The sequence below is a fragment of the Varanus komodoensis genome, unplaced genomic scaffold, assembly GCF_004798865.1.
Source record: "Varanus komodoensis strain SLA01 unplaced genomic scaffold, ASM479886v1 scaffold1, whole genome shotgun sequence".
NCBI lineage: Eukaryota > Metazoa > Chordata > Lepidosauria > Squamata > Varanidae > Varanus > Varanus komodoensis.
In genome coordinates this window covers 1635565-1652375 of record NW_025335268.1, presented here as the reverse complement: position 1 = coordinate 1652375, position 16811 = coordinate 1635565, and the positions used below count along the sequence as shown (strand labels likewise).

Genomic DNA, 16811 nt, shown 5'->3' with positions numbered 1-16811 from the left:
GTTGAATGGTTTGCCTCGGATTCGAACTGAGATCATTCTGTCATTTTGGAGATTGTATCCCAGTACTGCTTTTCCTACTCTTTTATTGACTATGAAGGCTACTCCATTTCTTCTAAGGGATTCTTGCCCGCAGTAGTATACCTGATGGTCATCTGAATTAAATTCATCCATTCCTGTCCATTTTAGTTCACTGATTCCTAAGATGTTGATGTTCAGTCTTGTCATCTCTTGTTTGACCGCGTCCAGCTTACCTTGATTCATGGATCTTACATTCCAGGTTCCTATGGAGTATAGATCTTTACAGCATCGGACTCTCCTTTCACCGCCAGATACATCTGCAACTGAGTGTCCTTTCTGCTTTGACCCAGTCGCTTCATTCTTTCTGGCGCTACTAGTACTAGCCCTCCGCTCTTCCCCAGTAGCATATTGGACACCTTCTGACCTGAGGGGCTCATCTTCCAGTGTCATATCTTTTTACCTTTTGGTACAGTCTATGGGGTTTTCATGGCAAAGATACTGGAGTGGGTTGCCATTTCCTTCTCCAGTGGTGCTTCTAAAGTTGTGCAAACCCTGCCATTCTGTTCATCCAAAGAGCATCCCCCGTGTGCAAGGAGGGAGTACAACTCTATCCAAAACAGGCAGAAGATGGATTCTACCTGCCCACGATGTCTCTCTTGTTGGGTTCAGTGGCAATGTGTTGGCCCTAATCCAGCCCATTATTGAATTGAAGCAGTAATTCAGGACCTGCACAGTCTCTCCTCACCAGGCAAAATAAAATAGGGCTGAGCACCATCAGGATACTGTTGACATCCCATTCAAAATCCCTGGATGGCCTCCATCTATATCAATCTTCATATGGAGGTTCAAAAGTATGGGGCATGAAATGAAGCACAGAGGATGCCCTTCTCCGGGAACCCTCTGTGAATGACATCAGGAGGGTGAGTACCCGGAGGAGGGCTTTCTCTGCGGTGGCGCCCCATCTATGGAAAGCGCTCCCCAGAGAGGTCCGCCTGGCACCATTGTTATTTGTTTTTCGGTGCCAGGCTAAGACCTTTTTATTTAAAACTTATTTTAATTGTTAATTTATTTATTTAACTAGGTTTTTTTTTTTTTTTTTTTTAGCCGAGAATGCACTGAGGTTTTATTGAGGTTTTATGGCACTGGGGTTTTATTGTATTGGGGTTTTACTGTATGGTTTATTTATTGATGTCTTGTGAGCCGCCCTGAGGCTTTATTGTGATGGGGCAGCATAGAAATGTTAAATAAATAATAACTAAATAAATAAATAACATTGCCGTGGGGGCTGTGTCTCCATGTCCCCTACACCCATTCCATAAAGTTAGTCCGGCATGATTACTGTGGCTGAGAGTATCAAACTCCGCTGAGAGATCAGTGAGAATGAATAAGGTCGCACTCTTCCTGCCTCTCTCCTGACAGAGGCTGTCCCAGTGTCTAAACCTGGACCCAGATGAATCAGGTCGAGATAATCTATTGTGTCAAGGGTCACCTGCCCTTGAACCCCGGCCACTACTCTAGTACGTTTCCCGAAAAGGGAACATTTCTAATGGGCGATGTTCTTGCAGTGGTGTGGGCTCAGAAAAGGTTTCTTAAAGAATGATTGCATCACGTCATCCTTCAGAGCTGGAGGGACTAGCAAACCTTTCCTCTTGCAAAGCGCAGTAACGTTTCCTGGGCCCACCAGGTCAAATCTGTTTGGCTTGCTGTGGTTCGCCACATGGAGAAAGGACTGAGGAAAGGGCTGGTTAGCTGAACCCCCTCCTTTAGGGCCCTGTCATTGTCAGCTGCAGCAGCTTTGTAGAAAAGTCCATCCCCTTTTTTATGTCTGGAGGTTTTGCCATTATGCCCCTCACCCACCGAAAACCCTTCCCTCTCCTTGCTCCTCCGTCTGAATCCAGACACAGCTGTGCCCCACAGGTTCTCTGCTTCCTCCGGGCTTCAAGTATGCCAGCAGTATCAAAGTATATATTTGCCTTTGAAGCCGGCATTCTGACTTGGCCATCTTGGCTACGATAGCTCAGTGTGGTAGTCGCTCTCCCTTCCTGGCCTTTGAGAATGCCAAGGAATGCACAGGCCGCCTCTCCATCTCCCCCCCCCCACACACACACCTGTTGTGCTGTGTTGGTGGAAGGGTTTTTTCCTCTTGCAAAGCAGGAGTGGGGGCTCCCAGCAACCCATTAGGAGAATAGCAGGGACTAGCCTAAATGCTGTTTGTGCCTGCGATTTTTGAAATAACTGGTCAAAGAAGACAATTGAGGGTTTCTCTCCATGTATTCCTCACTCTTGAGTCTTTGCAGGCACTGCAGATGGACTCTTGGTTACTCTCTATCCCGTTTTCATAAGGGGAGAGGTTCTGACTTCAGTACAGATGATTTTGGGTCCAGCAGAGCCTCTGCTTCTTGGATGCTGACCAAGGTGTCATTTGTCTATCTGATTTCCTATTGTAGGAAGAAATAAATCAGGTGATGTACATGGCGTATTTGAGAAACAATGCTCTTTTCTGAAATGCTTCAGTAAAGTAATGGGTATGCAGCTGACGGGTGGCCCTTTCCAGCACAGGCCGATCGTACTTAATTGCAGGCTGATGGTTAACCAGTTAAGCAGTATGTTTTAGTGCAATATAAATACCCCTGTTTTCTCCTGGATGTCATGAAGGATGATCCCCCTGCAACTAATTCTGGTGCCGTCATCACCAAAATGTTTCTGTACAACCACTGTTATTTGCAAGACAACCAAGGAGAGAAATTTGTGCTCAGTCATTCTTTCTTGGAATGTTGGACAAGCTTCAGATAATATTTGCTTGTTTTATTTTTGCTTCTCTTAGTTTCTGGAATCTCTTCTGAGAAACCATGTATCTTTTCCCCACTGTAATACATTTCTTAAACAGAAAAAAGGAAAAAGGAGACTCCAAAAGCGGCTTCTGTGAAATGCTGTTTTAAATTATTATACTGTTCAGTGCTTCCAAGGGATGTAAATGTAAACCACATTTCATTTCAGCTAATTGGAAACATTTTAGCATCTCTGATACTGGAAATTAGGATTCTAGTTGATACTTGTAATAACGTTGTACAATGCTTGTCTTCCACACAACCACAAGTACTTGCAATACTGTCTTTTCACTTGGATCTCTGCTATTTCATTTTGGGAATGAAATTACCTCCAAAAGATTTTAAATTAAAGAGTTGTCCAAATTGGGAAGTGGGGATGGCCACCAGTCTGGGTGGTGCCCTTAAAGAAAGACTGGGCAGAGTCATGAGGAAGGAGAAAGCTATCAGTGGCTACGAGCCTTGCTGGCTTTGTGCTGCCTCCTTGACCAGAGGTGGCCAGTTGCTGAGGGGCTTACGCAGGAGGAGGTCTTGCACCCCTCCTGCTTGAAGGATCGCGAGGGCAGCTGGTTTGCCACTCTGTGTACAGAGTGCTAGACTAGATGGACCTTCGATCTTACCCAGCATGGTTTTTCCTATGCTCTTAATATTTAAAGGATACCAGATTTCATAGGCAGTAGAATCAATTGCTTCTGCACCACAGACTTCTCCCACTTGCAGTTTTCTCTGTACTTCTGTGTTAGAAATATATTTGCAGATGCACCATCAAAGCCAGGTTAGATTGGCAAGCACAGGGTATAAGCCCTTTTCAGGAGTGGCCTTTCTTTGCCAGCTGTTAAGTGGGCCTTGAAAAACCCTTTTTGTTTTAATCCTCTTTTAGTTCAGTTGCTCAGCTGAATATTTTTAATTTTTATTTTTTTTCTGTGTAAGTTATTGATTTGTTATTCTGGCTGGCAGCATCTTAGACTGCCACTTTAGTTCTGTCATTTAGTTCTGCTCCTGGTTGTATCTTACGGTTTTCATCATGTATGTGAGATGATTTGGGAGAACTGACCCTGAAAGGTGACAGAGGAACGAAACCAAATTGCAACACAGAGGTCATGCTTCAAAGGAGGCAAGAGGGTAGGAGGATCTGATGATCGGTCAGTGGCTGCACCAACCTTCTGTCCTTACCTGTTGCAGCAAGCAGCCTTTCCTGCCATCTTGGAAGATGCAGCATTCCAGGCTGGTAGTCTTAGTCTACTCTGATATCAGACCAATGCATGCTTGTTCTGACAGTTGTTCTGATATGGACAAACGTGCAGTGTTGGAGCTGAACAAGGTTCTCTGAATTCTTCCTCAAAGTTCTGTTCACCTGGTGCACATTCCTGAACTGAAGTCTCACCCTTGCCCTTGCCCCCCACCCCACCTTTTGGTTGGAAAAATGTGCATTTTCACTGCATTTTAAGTGTGCACACAAAATGAACACTTTCCTTATTCAGTAAAGTGTGCAAATTCTCATTTGTCAATATTGTAGATATTTTCAATGGGTTTGCAAATTCACAAACGTGTATTTGCTGTGAGCGTTCAGTCTTATGGAAAGGGCTTGTCTGAAACAGAATTAGAAACATAGAAACAGAGCAAGTCAGAAGGGTCCTCCCAGGCTATCTAGTCTGACCCCCAGCTCCAGCCAGCTCCGCTCACGACATGCCCACCATGTGGACATCCAGCCTATCCTTGAACACCTGCACCGATGGGGCCTCAACGACCTCTCTTGGAAGCCCATTCCACACCCTCGGGGTCCTGACTGTCAGGAAGTGCTTCCTGGCATCCAAATGGAACCTTGGCTCCCTGAGCTTTGCTCCGTTGGAGCGCGTCCCACCTTCCTCTGCAGGGGAGAACAGGTCTCTACCCATCTCCGTGTGACATCCCCTCACATACCTGTATGTCGCCAACATATCCCCTCTGAGTCTCCTCTTCTCTCTTCTTTTTTTAAATAAGTTTTATTTGAAATTCTAATCCTAAAAAACAAAACAACATATAAACAACATCCATCATCAAAAACTTCGAGCCTGCTGGGTCAGCCCCCACACCTTTCTCTTCCCATTTATGATAACTTAAAAACATATTTAAATCTATGCGAAGTCCCATTTCTCTAGCCAATAATAAAAAGAGTCCCAAGTTTGATAGAAGTTGAGTCTCCTCCAGGCTGAAGAGACCCAGTTCCCTCAGTCTCACCTCATACGGCATCCCCTGCAAACCAGCCACCAACCTTGTGGCCCTACGCTGCACTGACTCTAACCTGGCTATATCCTTACTGTAATGAGGGGCCCAAAACTGAACACAATACTCCAGTTGCGGTACTTCACTAATCTAGACAGGTTTCCATTTGTATCTTCCTGGCTTTTCTACTGCTTTTCCCATGTATATTTTACTAGGGGAAAGAATCAGTTGAGGGAGAAAAGGCAGGGTAGCTGCAGAGTGCCTTTTGGCTGTCAGCACGAGCAGCCCTCTGCTTGTCTATTGAAGCCAGTATTTTTTCGTCTGATTGGCTGCCTCTGTCCAGGTCCTTCCAGTTACCTGCTGCCTGATCACTGGAACTGAATGTGCGCAAGGGTTGAATCTGGGACGTTCTGAAGGTGAAGCATGTGCTCTGACAATGAGCTATTTCCCCTCCCCTAACCATAACTCCAAGTCACTTAAAGATTATGTGCGGTGTGGGTTCACAAAACCAGATGTGATGTGAACTTCACTAAGGTACTGCAAACGGGTCATGAGAGTTCATCTCTGCACTTGGATAGTGGGGGCTGAAAGCTGTACTTTACTACGGCAGAAAAAAATGAAATATATTGTGATTACTGACTGAAGTGGCAATTTAAACAGGTTAGGGGATGGAGGGGTGGTTGGCCCTCATAAACTTGCCAGTAGAATAAACTTTCCTTTCTAAATCTTCTTTTTCTCTAGACACACTATTTTGGCCTTTGGTTTCACAGCAAGAGCCAGCAAATGAGATGGGTGGAACTGGAGAAGCCTTTGAAAAAGCAGCTGGACAAGTTTGCCAGCGAGCCTCTGCTTTTCTTTGGGGTCATGTTCTACGTGCCCAGCGTTGCTCGACTGCAGCAAGAAGTTACAAGGTAGCAGAAGCTCTCTTTCTTCACATGTTCAGAAACCTCTTGTGTTGCAGATGGGACAGAAGCCCTTATTGAATGCATGAGGGCGTAAGGTGTGCCCTGAGATGGAGCTGGGCACTCCAGCCCACCCCAACATTTCTGGGAGCATTGTGACCCTGGGCTTATTATTTGCTGAGCAGGCGAAATCTGAAAGGGGGTTCTGTGTGTGGTTGTTGAATGTGAGTAGACCTCCCAAGCCAAGTTGTGGATCCTGCTTTATTAGGGTGCATGATTGTGACGAGAGTTCCATACATGTTCAAGCGACAGCCAACAGAACCCCCATTCAGTCCGTGCCTATTCAACATAGAATCACCGAATCATAGAAGAGTAGAGTTGGAAGGGGCCATGAAGGCCATCAAGTCCAACCCCCTGCTGTCGCAGGACTGAGTCACACCATCCCACTCAGATGGCTGTCCAGTTTCTTTTTGCATGCCTCCAGTGCGGGAGAGCCCACCAACTCTCTCGGCAGCTGGTTCCACTGTCGTATTGCTCTGACAGTGAGGAAGTTTTTCCTAATGTCCATCCTGAATCTGGGTTGTTGCAACTTGGTGAGGCCTGAACTGGGTGGTGCACTCAGGGAGATGGCAGCCTTCATGGCAGCCTGCCATCTCAGCTCATGCTTTCAGCCCTCATGAGCATTCCTGAACAAGATAAGGGTCTCTGTTTTACAGATGGGGAGCCGGTCACAGGAGCTTGTACTTCAGCTCCTCCCTGGTATGAATTCTCCCATCGCTTGCCTCATGGTTCAGCATTTCCCATGCCTAATTCTATGGCAAATGCTCATCAGATTCTTCCCAATCCCCTTAACTAGAGTTTGCAAACCCACAAAACTCAGTTTTGCAAATTTTGGCTTCCAGGAAGTCAGCTATGTATGGGCCCATTGTCTTATGGTACAATATAATGTTATGTTGTTTGCTTTATACTAGAATATGATCCAGTAGGTTCTCTTGACCTGTGTATTGTGTTTCTTGTTCTTTCTAATTCCTCTACATAAAATATGCTTTTAAAAAATATAAGCTGATAACCATTTAATAGGTTTAGTCTATGCTGTTCCACTACTATCATGCAAACGCCAACAAAGGTTGTAGTTAAGGTTATGGGCATGAGCCAAAAGGATTTATGTGCATAGGTCTTCTGGGAAGGGAAGTGTTTTATGGTGCCCATGTGAACTCCCTACTGTGAGGACACGACATCTCTCTGCTCACAAGACAAGGAAGGCTGCTGTGTGAGCAGCAGAGAGATTTATTTGTGCCTTCATTTAAAGAATAATTTGTTTTTCCACTGACTGGTTTTGTTCTTCCACAGGCTGTTTCAGAGTCCCACTGAAACCTAAGTCTCTGAGTGAGTGCAGAGAGTGGCTTAGGCTCTGAATAGCCCCAGAGGCACTGTCTGCACGGCCTTCCTCCCAGGTGTATGGGGTTTTGCCAATGTAACCATTTCTGTCCAGTTCCTGTGGACCAGCACTTCAGTTCTCTCTAATTGTGCCTTTACCACAAGGGTCTTTTCCTAATGCCCATATGAATGATCTCTGGTCTATGGGCCACCTGTGGGCCTCAGGATCTTTTCTGAAGCCCGCACTGTGCCGTTCCTGTCCCCACAACACACCATCCCCAAATGCTGCAATAGCTAATTTGCAGATGCTGCAAAAGCACACCCAACCCAGCTTCTGTGGCTTTACATTGGAGAAGGAAGTGCTTTTTCAGCCACGCAAGGCAAGCCATCCATAGATATTCCAGCTGCTTCGTGTGCCACTTAGCATCAAGGGGCCAATATTCCTCTGTCCAAGCTTGTAGCAAGCTTCCCGGTCCAGTGCCTGTGTCCCTATCATTTTCCTGGACACTGTAGGTGGAAGAAAGGGAAGCCCTTGAGTGTGAGGAAGCAAGAGAAGGGAGGTTACATGCCTCTGTGTATGAGAGGGGGCTGCATGTCTGTGATTGGGTGTGAGCGGGGCAGGACAGATGCTCGTTTTTGCATGTGTAAAGATATTTACGTATGAGGGGAAAGATTGTGTCAGTGGGGGTATGGAACTGTGTGTCTGTGTCTGAATCCGAGTCCCTATGTGGCCTCTGGAGGATTTTCCAGCGGCCAATGCAGCTTGCTTTCTCTGGGCCTAGCAAGTCTGTTTGCTATGGCTCTGTTGTCCCTGGTAACAGAAGCAACACTTTTAATCTCGGTTGGGCAAACGAATGGTGCTGCATTGGGATGCCTTGCAGTGTTGGCATGATGGCAGACTTTATGGTGTCGGACTGTCCTGTAGCTTTGTATGCCAGCCCATATGATTGGACCGTAAATTAGCTTTTGCATCTTTTCGCATTCCATAGAGTTACTACAAAGATTTTAATTATGAGTGTCCAATTTATAAGCTGTGAGCAGGTTCCAAAGAATGTTGGAGATTTCTTAAAAGTGGGACAGCTTATAAATAGGATTTATAAGCAATGAATCAGGTGCCATAGAAAAATAGCTTTTTTCCTTTCTGTATAGTAATAGTTGAATAAAAACAAACTACATCGTTCATTCTGTTCCAATAAGTCGATTAAAACAAACAGATCACTTCTGGGGAATGAAAATTACAAGTCTGGGAGAGAGGGCAATCCTGATTCGGATTACATTGCGGGGATGGGGGGGGGGGTAAAAAGGGGGGAAGAGCTGCACTGGCTACTAGTTTGTTCCCAAACCCATCTACAGGTGCCTTTATCCATATCAGCCTGTTCACACTTTAAGGTCAGCAAGAGAAGCCGGTCTCACTTGCCTACTTGTTAGATGCATGTTCACATGCAAAAGGGCCTTTTCCGCACCAGCCCACATCTTTAGTATAAAATATCCATCGGGGTCCACCAGGCTCCATCACTGCAAACTTCTGAGAAAACTCTGAACACATAATATTTAACTGTAGCATTTCTGTAATATGTTTGCTGCTCTTGCTTTTTTACTGCTATTTTTATTGTGTTTTATTGCTTTTTAAGACCATTTTGGTTTTTACTATGCGTTTTATTATTGTGCATCACCTTGGGAGGAATCCTGCCCTGAAAGATTGCTAAAAAATTTTTAAATTGATAAATAATGATCCTTTATCACCTGTGCTAGGCTCTCGATCTGAATTGGTCCCTTATGCTTACATTAGAGTGAGAAAGAATGACCACAGTTCAACACAGTGGCAGTGCTTCAGTGATACTTGTGTTCTTTAAAGCCAGTGAAGAAAAAGGAGGCAATGCACAGAAATCTTTCAGTTTGCTTCTCAGCATCATTCAGCATGCTGGTTTTGACCTGTAAAATCCTAGATAGATGCCACCTCCTCCTGAATGCACTGCCCTAAGCTAAAATCATCAGGTCCATTTTGCTTTTCATAAGACGTTCTCACACCCCAGCTGCTAATTAAACTGTAAGCTAGTGTGTGTTAACCAGAATATATGAGAAATACCCATGAGGAATGTACTGCTTTTTTAATGAATAAAACTCCACCTGGCTTCAGTATTTGTACCCTAAACTTTCATCTTTTTGCAGTAATGATTATCTGGGAAATGTTTCTGATAATCACTTCTAAGTAATGAACAGTCTAAAGTTGGATTTATAACTTAAACATGTTTATCATCTGCTTGTATCACTTTTCTAAACTAAGATTAAAAGCAAAACACTTGAATTTAGGTCATATCATAATTTCTTCCTTTGATTTCTCTCCAGGCTTCACAAAATAACTGCATTGAAACTCCACTAATATTTTTAGTACATGTGGTCCTTGTAAGATAGTATACCAAAGAAATGTTGGTAAGATGAGCTCGTGTAGAGTCCTTCCACTTAAGCTGTTTTCAAAGATGGGAATCTAGGAGGTAGAAGGCATGTGAACAAGTTCTAATTTTTGTTTGCAAGCATTGATTAGTAAGCACACAGATAAGAGCAAAGAGCTAGCCAGAAGTGAGGTGAAGCAGCTAAATTACATACATGCTGTAAAAAAGACAGTAGCTAGAACACATATTCTGGTGTTCTGCAAGATTATAGCCAAAAGTCTATCCTGTCATGAGGCAAAGATTATTAAGCAAGCTGTTTAGGCAGCAAGAATTTCAGAAAGGCGCATTTTCAGCTGAGTGAAATGATGCATTAAAATGAATGGCAAAGGCCTCTGGGATTGCCTTCTATTTTTCTCTAATATGTGTGACTCTCTTCTTGGCAGCCCCATAAGTACTTTCACTTGGAAAGCACTTCCTCTGTCTGTCTCTGTCTCTCTCTCTCTCTCTCTCTCTCTCTCTCTCTCTCTCTCTTTCTTTGAGGTACCAGGTAAAAGCAGTTTTGCTTGTTCATGTTTTTCATGGGATATAATTGCACTTTGTATTATGCAGATACAGTTATACAGCGGATGGGGTTGTCTTTAGTGCAGTCCTGTCTCCTCATAAGTAGGAGGCCTTACTGCTTTCAGAGGCACTCTTATCAAGGTCAGTAAGTAAGGGATTTTAAGCCTCCCTTGAGATCAGGAGATCAAAATAAAGAAGCAGCCCCTTTAGTATTGTTTTTCTACAGACAGGGAGGAGGTTAGGTGGGAAAAAGGAATTAGAAGCTTCCCGGAGCAGCCACCCTCCTGTGCCCCTTCAAAAACAGAAACAGCAAAACACTTGCTCATTTTGCCCTCAGCTTCCCATTTTCAGGATTCAGTTTTCAAAGCGTGTGTCAGTCAAAGGGCAGCCTGTTGTCCTCTGGACCTTTTAGGTCTGTTATAATACCCATCAGCATCAACTGCAAGGTTGGGGATTATGGGAGTTATACTCAACATGTGGAGGGCAACAGGTTGCCTGCGTGCCTTGTATACCTCTGGCAAACTTTTCAGAAGTGGAGCAATCTATCATCTGCCGGAGGAGTATTTGCCAGTGTTGTAAGCTTGGAGTGGGAGGGCAGGGTGAGCATGTGCTGGCTCGTGAGTCTTATTTTAGGTGGACTAGACTCAGCCAGTGAGTGGCCCAGGGCTCTCTGGTCCTTTTGTGTTGATGGGCACAATTGAAATTTTGAGAGGCCATCATGGAATGGCTGCTGTAGCAGCGGGACTCGTCCACTGATGAAGGGGATACTGTGGTAGGCATGGCCAGTTACAATTTCTTTGAAGGCAAATCGAAAGAAAAGTAACTTTCCCTAGAGCATAAGTACAGGGCAGAAGTAGGGGCACAATGCTGTCCGTGCCTTCACTTTGGGGACACCATGTCTAGCTTAAGATCACCTGATGAACATCATGGCTAATCGGGCATATGAAGCTACATTGAAGCTACATTTCCCTACTCAGTAGACACGCACACACGTGTGCACACGTGTGATTGAGAGGGAGTCAGAGAGAGAGATCAGCAAATATTTGGACCCCGCTTCAGGTGTGTAGCTAATGGGCATTGTCAGGATGAGCTCCTGCACTGCAGAACTGTCACTAGAGCAGAAAATTGTGGATTGTTTTGATCTCGGTAGCACTAGGCAGGAATGAGAGAAGGACAGAAGCATGTTTGCTTTCTGAACGAGTGAGTGTGTTTTTCCTGGGAGTCTGTGCTTTTAATTACAGGCTTGTTAAACAGCAACTTTGTGGCCATCCAGCTGTTCTCCATATTGCCAGCCATCACAGGTGGAGGTAGGGTACTTGTTTGGCATAACTGAAACACCTGCAATTTGAATAGTTACCCAATATGGAACAACCTTTATAGCCCTCTGTAGGATGCATATTTGTATGGATTGCTAATTTAAGTCAGCTCTTCAAGTATAATGCATCTCTTGGTGCTGAAATAGATCCCTTCTAATAATGTTTACAGATCAAGCAGCAGTGCTTTCACCAGTCCCTTGTTGCACAGAGCGAACGCACCATATGTTGTTGCTTCTCTTTGCTTGAGTACAATGCAGCCTGATAGACCTGACTTAAGAGCTTCTCCCGTTGATCTTACTTGGCTGCAGCACTGGATAAAAGAAAGAAAGGCCAGAGGGGAGAGCCTGTGACACTTTCCTGATCCACAGTTAGGAGCCCAGGATCATTAATTTTTTGCCAGGCTTACAAGATGCCCAGAGGGTCAGCAGTTCCACTCCTTATGCCAGGACTGTTCTCTAGATCAGGACTGGGGAACTTTGGAATTGGGGACCAAGTCCAGTCTGCCTGGGCACCCAATCCAGTTTTGGAGGGTTCCACAGATGACGTAGCGTCCCCTCGCTACCAGCCATTGGGTGGTTTTCTGGGTTTTGTGCAGTTTCTTCTCTGATCCTAAAGGGTTGAAATGCCTCTCCTCAGCCGCTGGTACTGAGAGATTTTCAAAACAAAAATGTGCTGGCATTTTGCCTTTGGTTCCATCCAGCACTAGAATGTGGGTCCCAAATGCTTCTCTGAACTTGAATTAGGCCCTCAATCTTAAAGACTTTTCCCATCCCTAAGGTGCAAGGTTTTATCTCAACAAACAGCCATAGCACACTCTCTCTAGGGCTGCCCTTAAAAACTACCTGGAAACAGCTGCTGGCATCCAGTTCTGCTGCAAGAATTCTGACTGGAGCAAAGTGCTGGGATCCCTTTATAGTACTGGCTGCATTTGCTGCCACTTGGTTTCCAAGTGCAATTCAAGGTATTGGCTAGGACTCTGAAGCAGCTTGGGAGCTGGAGACTTGAAGGTCTGCCTCCTCCTGTCCATCCGTCAAATTCTGCTTTTGCACCCCTCTTGCTGCCCTCTGGAGCACCATTGGTGGGAAAATGTGAGATTTTGTGGCAGATTGCCATGTATGGAACTCCCTGTCCCAAGGGGTTGGGTCCTCTTCCTCTCTTTGTGTCTGCTGCCGATTTACCATCTGTCCCTTTTCATTCTGTTCTTGCCCAGCTTGATTTATTGATTGTAGCTTTGTCTCCTGGTGTTTTTATTTTATTTATGCTGCATTTGGTATTTCTTTTTTAATGGTGAATTATACTTATTTTTATTGTTCTTCCCCTTTTCTCTTCCCTTCTCCTTCTCTGCATCCAAACTAAACTAAAATGAGGAATTTGTAACGTGCTGTCACAGTTTACATATCAGATGTTATTCTCATCCTGTGATTCTAACTTTCCTGGGAAGTGATACAAGATGACAATCTCTTTTGTGATGGCAAAGGGAGAGCTTAACTTAAGAAGGAAAAACATTCATGTCCCCCTCTGTCCCATTGTTTTCCTGCATGGAAAAAGCTTCTCATAGTTTCCTCAAGTATTTCAGCCTAGCTTTTGCTTTGCCTTATATCCTCAAATGTTTCCAAACTGCAGCAGTGAGAATGTGATTATTGCTGTTTAAAGGTTGGGTCCAGAGTGGCAAACTAGAGCTGAACTTTGCAATCCTGCTGCTCCTTCTGTGGGCAGAAGGAGAAGAGGCAATGTTGCTGATGCCCAATATGCTTTTAAAGAACTGCTTCACCTCTGGAACAGTCTGGGAGACCTACAGAAAGTGGGGCATTGGCAAAAATATCAGTGGGAGTACCACTAAGCGTCAGAGGCTTAGTGAGATCAGCTGACTTCCACAAAGGGAAGGTGTCCTTCTGTCTGTGGAACTGCTAGTCTGGATCCCAACCTAGATCTCTTCATTGTATAGGTTTTAGTGCAGACACCCCCAGCCTTCACTCTGGTGAAGTAACTTTGGACAACAGAGGTAAACTAGGCATAGCTGGTGGAGATGACTTAGCTCTGGGTTTCCTTCACTGAGCCATGGGATAGAAGATATGGGTTGCAAAGCCACTTCCAGCTCTGTGATGGTAACTTTTGCTTCTTAACAAGTACTTGTTATCCTTTTACTTATTATTTAGGGCAGGATCCTTTGCATGTTTAGACAGAAAGATTTTCATTTTCCAACCTCATACTGTTCCCTGTATGTTGCCTTGTCTGCTAAAAAATCCCATCAAGGAGTGAACAGCAATTGAAAAGTAAAACCTTGCAGCCGTGAAAACAAGAACAGTAAAACATTTGAACAGTAAAAGCAGAAACAACAAAATATTGGAAAGCATTAGAAAAGATTATCGAAAAGACATTGCAAAGGATTAAATTGAAAAATCCACCTTACATTCTTTCTGAAGCTTGGCTTCATTGACTTGCTGAGGTCACTCTTGGCTTCTGAAGGCCACCAGTATAGTTCTTGAGGGTGCACACAGAATAAATTGGGGGCAAGTCAGGACAAATACTACCTTTTAAACCAATAGCAGATCCTGCTTTCTGCCAAAAATGGTGTTCAGTGTGGCTAACAATAAAAATATGGATTCAAAAGCACAATCCTAAATAAAATGTGACAGAAAAAGCAACTTGTAGACAACAATTTTTCATTAATTTGGTTAGCCTGGATAACCTACTATTCTACTGTTCTTTTGTGAGAAAAAATTCAATCTGCATAAAACTACTAGGGTTGTTAATATTAGTAGTAAATTCTTCAGATGTGCTCATGTTCCCTCCCATTCCATTTCTTCCCTGTTTTCTTCTTTTTACTGAAAGTGCATTAATAATTTTGCGTTCTTCCAGACTTAGGGAAATGGGCTTTAAGGAACATCATCCATGTTGGCAAAAAAGGCCATATGATGGATGGGAAGAAAATGACAGGAAAGAAAAAGAGGATCTGCTTGCTTAAATAGAGCAGTCTTCCCAACCTTGCCTTGGACTAGGTTCAAGTTTTTGGTGCTAGTATATAAAGCCCTAAACACCAGGAGAGCATCTTCTCTCTTACCAGCTTGCCTAGTTTCCATGCTCCTGGGGGTCTTTGCAGACCTGCGGTCCAATAGATCACCACCTGAAGGAAAGCCTCCAATGCCACGGACCTCTGTTTCTCTGGAACTCCCTGCCCCTGAAAGTATACTGTTTCCACTGCTGTCAGAAAACATCTTTATTTCAGGAGGGCTTCCTTGGTTGATCACCCAACTGACCAGATACTTTATTCTTTTTTGTCTTTTTATTTTTTATGTTGTGTTTTAAATTGTTGTTTACCACCTTGATGGCTTCTCAGCAGATACTGTAGTATATACATATTAGACAGACAGACAGACAGCTGGCCACCCTCCACATGAGTTAGGCATTAACCCTCCTCATTCCCAACTAGTATGACCAATGCAAGGAGCTGCATTGCAATACAATACAACCAGGGAAGACTGCTGTAAGACTTGGCTTCTTAAATGCATGGGGGTAACACGAGGATTGGGGATGGGATTGTCCAATCACGTCTCTCCCCAAGCAGGCTGTAGCTGACTGGCCACCATGAAAACAGAATAGAGGAAAGTCTGGATATTGTAGCCGATGCCTCCCCTGAGAGTCATACAAACCCTTCCCCTGTAGCGTCCAGATTTTCAAGAATGTGACGTTGGTGATGAGTAGTCAGTGCCACCTCATCTTCCTCCCACAGGACTGTTGCACTATGATCAAGCATAACCTGTGCCCTTTGCATTCATGTTGGCACCAGCACAAAGGCCTGAGCCTGCTTGCAGTCGCTGGGCTAGCACCGATGGGTCAGCGGCCCCATCCGCTGATTGGTGAGGCGCATCAAATGGGGCAAATGCTGTGAAACATGGAACTGGACAGTTTAGGCCAGTGACCTTTCATCTGGCTGATTTGTGGTGGGTGTTCCTCCTCCTCTTTAAGGGGTGTATGTGCAGATGTTCTGTTGGATTTGGTGCAGTGCTTTTGGATCTTTTGTTTGCATTTCTTCAGATTCTTCTAAAGGGTCAAGGCTTTCTCTCGTGGGCTTTCAGAATGCAAAAGCCTTCAAGGCTTTAATGCCCTGTTTATAAAATAAATTGCTGAGGATGGCAAACTCTTTTCCCTGCTGACTCTCTCCAGTGAATGGAGAGCTTGTTCTCTTCATGTTGATTATTGAAAACTGAGCTCTTTGCACTAGATATTTTAAGAAGCTGTTGATGCTTTGCTAGACTCTCAGCCTTTGGGGATAGAGGGAATGACTGTGTGTGTGTGTGTGTGTGTGTGTGTTTGTGTGTGTGTGTGTGGTGGAGATAGGGAGAATATTTATATATGCAAAACACTGAAATGCATGTTGCCTGGCTAAAGGCAAGGGTTACCAGCAGGAATGAAAGAGTGGCATTGGACAGGAAAATATTAATATAAGGGTAGGAGACTTATGGCTTTCCAGATGTTTTGGCCTGCTACTCCCATCACCCTGCACTGTTTGCTGCATATTGCTGATGGGAATTGAAGGCCTATAAATTAGAAACAGAAACAGAGCGAGTCAGAAGGGGTCTCCCGGGACATCTAGTCTGTCCCCTGGCTTCAGCCTTCTCTGCTCATGGCATGCCTACCATGTGTATGTCTAGCCTATCCTTGGACACCCTCACTGATGGGGCTTCAATTAACTCCCATGGAAGCCCATTACATACTCTAGGAGTCCTATCTGTCAGGAAGTACTTCCTGGCATCCACACTGAACCTTGTTTCCCTGATCTTACATACCTATATGTCACCAACAGATCCCCTTGGAGTCTCCTCTTCTCCAGGCTGAAAAGACACAGTTCCTTCAGTCTCATCTCATACAGCTTTTCCTGCAATTCGGCCACCATCCTTGTGGTCCTATATTGCACTGATTCCAGCCTGGCTATATCCTTCCTGTAATGTGGAGCTGAACACAACAGAACTGAATACAACAGAACTGAACACAATACTCCTGTTGTGGGTGCACCAGAGTAGTATAGAGTGGCAGTAATACCTCTCCCAATCTAGAAACCACACTTCCGACTATGCATCCAAGGGTGGCATTCCCCTCTTGACCACTGCATCACACTGCTGACTCATGTTTAGCCTGCAGTTGACCAGTACCCCAAGATCCCTTTCACAAGTGCTGCTCTCCAGCTCTTGCTACCTAACTGGTACTTAAGACACCCATTCC

At 44.6% G+C, this 16811-nt stretch overlaps 1 protein-coding gene across 2 annotated transcripts in view; it reads left to right on the top strand.

Annotated features, from left to right (window-relative positions):
- PTPN14 (protein tyrosine phosphatase non-receptor type 14) overlaps positions 1-16811 on the top strand; it is a 159740-nt gene that overhangs the window by 73387 nt on the left and 69542 nt on the right. For both annotated transcript variants that reach the window (XM_044425499.1, XM_044425415.1), the window contains exon 3: positions 5787-5956. In XM_044425499.1, coding sequence (XP_044281434.1) covers positions 5787-5956 — 170 coding nt within the window. The remainder of the gene's footprint in view (positions 1-5786; positions 5957-16811) is intronic.